This window comes from Tauraco erythrolophus, chromosome 16 (assembly GCF_009769465.1).
Source record: "Tauraco erythrolophus isolate bTauEry1 chromosome 16, bTauEry1.pri, whole genome shotgun sequence".
NCBI lineage: Eukaryota > Metazoa > Chordata > Aves > Musophagiformes > Musophagidae > Tauraco > Tauraco erythrolophus.
In genome coordinates this window covers 17394408-17398014 of record NC_141480.1, presented here as the reverse complement: position 1 = coordinate 17398014, position 3607 = coordinate 17394408, and the positions used below count along the sequence as shown (strand labels likewise).

The 3607-nt window shown below is 42.8% G+C and overlaps 1 protein-coding gene across 2 annotated transcripts; it reads right to left on the bottom strand.

Moving 5' to 3' along the window:
• Window positions 1–1402: 1402 nt before the first annotated feature.
• Window positions 1403–3539, bottom strand: FOXI1 (forkhead box I1). 2 transcript variants are annotated; one of them, XM_009983278.2, is made up of 2 exons: window positions 2966–3539; window positions 1403–1956 (listed from the first exon to the last, which is right to left on the bottom strand). In XM_009983278.2, the coding sequence occupies exons 1-2, from the start codon at window positions 3537–3539 to the stop codon at window positions 1403–1405; spliced, it is 1128 nt and encodes a 375-aa protein (XP_009981580.1). The 2 variants fall into 2 exon arrangements, with proteins under 2 accessions (XP_009981580.1, XP_009981581.1); XM_009983279.2 differs by having other exon boundaries at window positions 1403–1677; window positions 2969–3539.
• Between the last annotated feature and the right edge of the window lie 68 nt (window positions 3540–3607).

The window sequence follows — 3607 nt, the reverse complement described above, 5'->3', positions numbered from 1 at the left end:
CTTCTTTCAAATGCTTTATTAAAAATGCTTCTAGGGTGGCCTGTAACAAAACTATACCTATGTAGAGTTAAAAAAAAAAAATCAAGACAAAATGGTATCTAGTACAATGCATTAATATGTTTTCTGTCATTCCAAAAGTCTGGTCAGTGCCTAGACGTGAATGGTTAAACTTGCTGTCTATGTATGCTGCAGGCTATTACGTTTGAGATATTACTCTACATAAACGTGGAACTTGATTCAAGTCTTCGTTTGAAAAAAACTTCATATATATCTTGAAATTCTTTTTGTGGCTACAATAGAGTGTAGGAAAAATAAGCATTATCTCTAACATTTACACAAGGACAAACAGCACAGACTTTTACAAAATAATAAAAAAAAATACAGTACAGGGACTTTTTACAATATCTGTAGTTGGTGCTTTGGAAGATCCAGCCTTTGGAATTGAAACTCAGAGACAGCTAAACTTTCTAGCTCCCCTTTCTTCTTCCCTCCTCCCCTCTCCCCCCAGTATTCAAATTCTTTACTCAGTAGAAGTGATTCATGTACAACATTAAGACAGAAAAAAATGTGTTTTCTTCTTAGAAAACACATGTATTAAATACATATATATATATTCAGGACAGATCCTGTTTTCCTTATGTGAATAGATCTGCATGTGTAAGGCAAAAAAAAAAACTGACCCTGTAATTAGAATTGAAAACATTAAGATCCACCTGCACCAGCAGAAGACAATTCCCTTATATATTGTTCTGCTTCCCTTCAGTTTTGAAATGACTGTTGTGTCCATGATGATGCCAGCTTACTTCACAGCCGTATCGCTCTTGGGGTTGAAAGGGATCAAAATTTAGACAGTGTATGCACTAGTACTAGAGGAAACCAAAGACAGCACTCACCATTCAAGTGTTGGTTGTTACTCACTATACAGGAGTTTTTACTTGGATCCTTCAGTGTCTCAGAATAGCTGTGGCCAAATACGAACTTGCCAAGCATGTCTACTCCAGGCAGCCGTATCGGCAAGAGAGGATATTTAAAGGTATAACCACATTCCTACTAGCACTTTAAAAAGCAGAGCAATACGGGTACCATGCCAGACAAAGCTTCACACCTAAGGCAAACAGTAACTTCTCAAGGCTGTCTCTATAGGACCACGGCTGGCAGCAGTACAAGCGGTGTCTCAGGAGAACTCCTCTACTCTCGCTGTGATAATCCCTGATTTTTTATGTGGAGCTGCCGAATGTGGAGTGTTTGTGATTTGAATAAGTATAATGAGCAACAAGTTTGTGGCTGTCAGAAGGTAGGATGCAGTGTGGGTCCCAGAGACAACAGGCTAACGCTAATCATCTGCCCACAGATCATTTTCTCTCATAAATAGCTACACTTTCCGTGTCCTAGAATCCTTCATTTAAACCTCTGTTCCTTCCCTGGAGTACAGAGTGTTATTTGTGCTGATACTGCTGTAAAAATGGCTGTTAAACTGGTTGAGCACAGAGTTGCTGTAGCCAAGGTGGCTAGAAGGCATCGAATTGGACCACTCTCCCACAGCATGACTGGGGATATTAGAGAGTGGAGAGTAGGAATTAAAGCCTACCATATTCTGTCCCATTTTGTCAATGGGTTCAGAGTTGAGTCCTACAGGCACCGAGCGGCTCACTGAGTTTGAGCCATTAACATACGCAGTCATACTGGAGAGGAAGTTACTGAGACATGGGCTACTGGAAGATGGAGGTGGAGAGCCTTTCTCAGGTGAATTGTCAGTCCCAGGTGATGAGTTTTCCAAGATATCCTGATGCTCTACAGCTTTGGGGCTGCCGGTCAGGGCACTATCCTCTGATTTCTCAGATGCGAGAGTAGCAGCACTAGCCCCAATGTCAGACTTCCTTTTCCTCTTCCTGCGAAAGTTTCCGTTGTCAAACATCTTTTCACAGTTTGGGTCCAGAGTCCAGTAATTGCCTTTTCCTGTCAAAGGGGACAAAAGCACATTTTTAGTTTACAAATATGCAACACAGACAGAAAGAGCAGTCATCCAGGGCTTTACAATGTTACTCTCATTTCACAGAAACAGAATGATTGCATATGCAAAATACATATATGCGTTTTTAACACAAAAGCAGGAGGCTGGAATTCAGAAGCAAGTGCAGTTTTGGGCTTTAACCTTTAGACCTGACTCTTCACATAGGAAAAACTACAACTGGAGCCACTGGAAGGGCTTTCTGTTTTGTTTTCTTGGTGAGGGAAGGAGGTTTTCAGTATATAGCTGGTCTTGTGAATTTGCAGCAGAGTAATCCAATTCCATGCTGGACTGCTCCTCCAGATGCAGTGGGGTAGGATAGGTTTTGAACAAGATAGAACCAGATTTTTGGCCCTCTGTGGCAACATAATTGAATGTTTTTTAAACATTCCCAATGGTTCTTAACAGCTATTGATAGAAAACAATAAATAAAGGAACAATCTGACAGCATACCAGCCACGGGTTGGAAACAGCAGAGGTGTGATTCCAAGCAAAATGCTATTTGAAACAAACAAAATAAAAGCAGCCTGCTCTCCTCTTGAGAATTACTGTTGACTCCCTAAAGCTACTGGGTTTCTCTGACAAATCCGAGATTGCTTTATCCCCTTTCTATTAATTCCCAGTTAAGTCTGGTATAAGTCATATGCATTCAATGGGTTCTGAATGCGACTTGCTGAGCAGACCGCTCCTGTGCTTGCTGAGCCTCATGCTCAGCACAGTGACCAGTGCTCAGGAGGACCTAGAGCAGGAACGAATCCCCTTCCCTGCAGAGATTTAACAGCAACACCGATTCACACCTCAACTATGCAGAGTTGCCTTCCAATTCAGACCTATGAAAACAGGAGCTGCTGTGTGTATGTTCTATAGCCAGGCTATTATGTCTCTTTAGGTATTAGGCATTTTTAAATTAAACAAGTTTAATTAGAAGGGGGAGAAAATAAGGGCAGAGAGCTATACCTGGATCATCTTCGTCTCGGGGCACCTTCTTGAAGCAGTCGTTGAGAGACAAGTTGTGCCTTATGGAGTTCTGCCAGCCAGCTTTGCTTTTGTTATAAAATGGGAAGTTGTCAGCCACATATTGGTAGATCTGACTGAGAGTCAGTCTCTTCTCAGGTGCTCCATGGATAGCCATGGCAATAAGTGCAGAGTAGGAGTACGGTGGTCTAACCAACTTCATAAGCTCTTCTTGGGACGGCAGAGGAAGCCAGCCAAGGTCAGTGCCTCCCAAGCCATGCATGTTAGGCAAGAGCTGCCTTTGCATCCCGTAAGACTGAGGAATGAAGGGACTGGCATTGGATCCTGGGAGATATGGTGGTGGGGTAATGGAAGGTCCATTTAGCCAGAGGTAAGGATTGGGAGTGGCGTTGTAATCCGTCGTCTCAAAGGTGCTCGGTCGCTGTGGACTAGGGATGTTCTGTGGATGGAAAAAGTTCTCATAGTAGATACTCATCTCTGGAGGTTCTTGACCAATATTTGGAAATTGTGGGCTGCAGCGTGGTGGAGAGTGCGTTTGTGGATCAAAGGAGCTCATGCTCCAACACAGGCAGCTGATAAGTTATGACACACCTGTGCTAGTGCTCCTTTCCTGAGACAGGTGCA

What these genes read in the sequence shown, in the direction of transcription:
- FOXI1 (XM_009983278.2), bottom strand. Translation starts at nt 3,539, where the DNA reads ATGAGCTCCTTTGATCCACAAACGCACTCTCCACCACGCTGCAGCCCA. An exon ending in CCGAGACGAAGATGATCCAG is followed by an intron (nt 1,957 to 2,965) that starts GTATAGCTCTCT and finishes CCCCTTTGACAG; the next exon opens with GAAAAGGCAATTACTGGACT.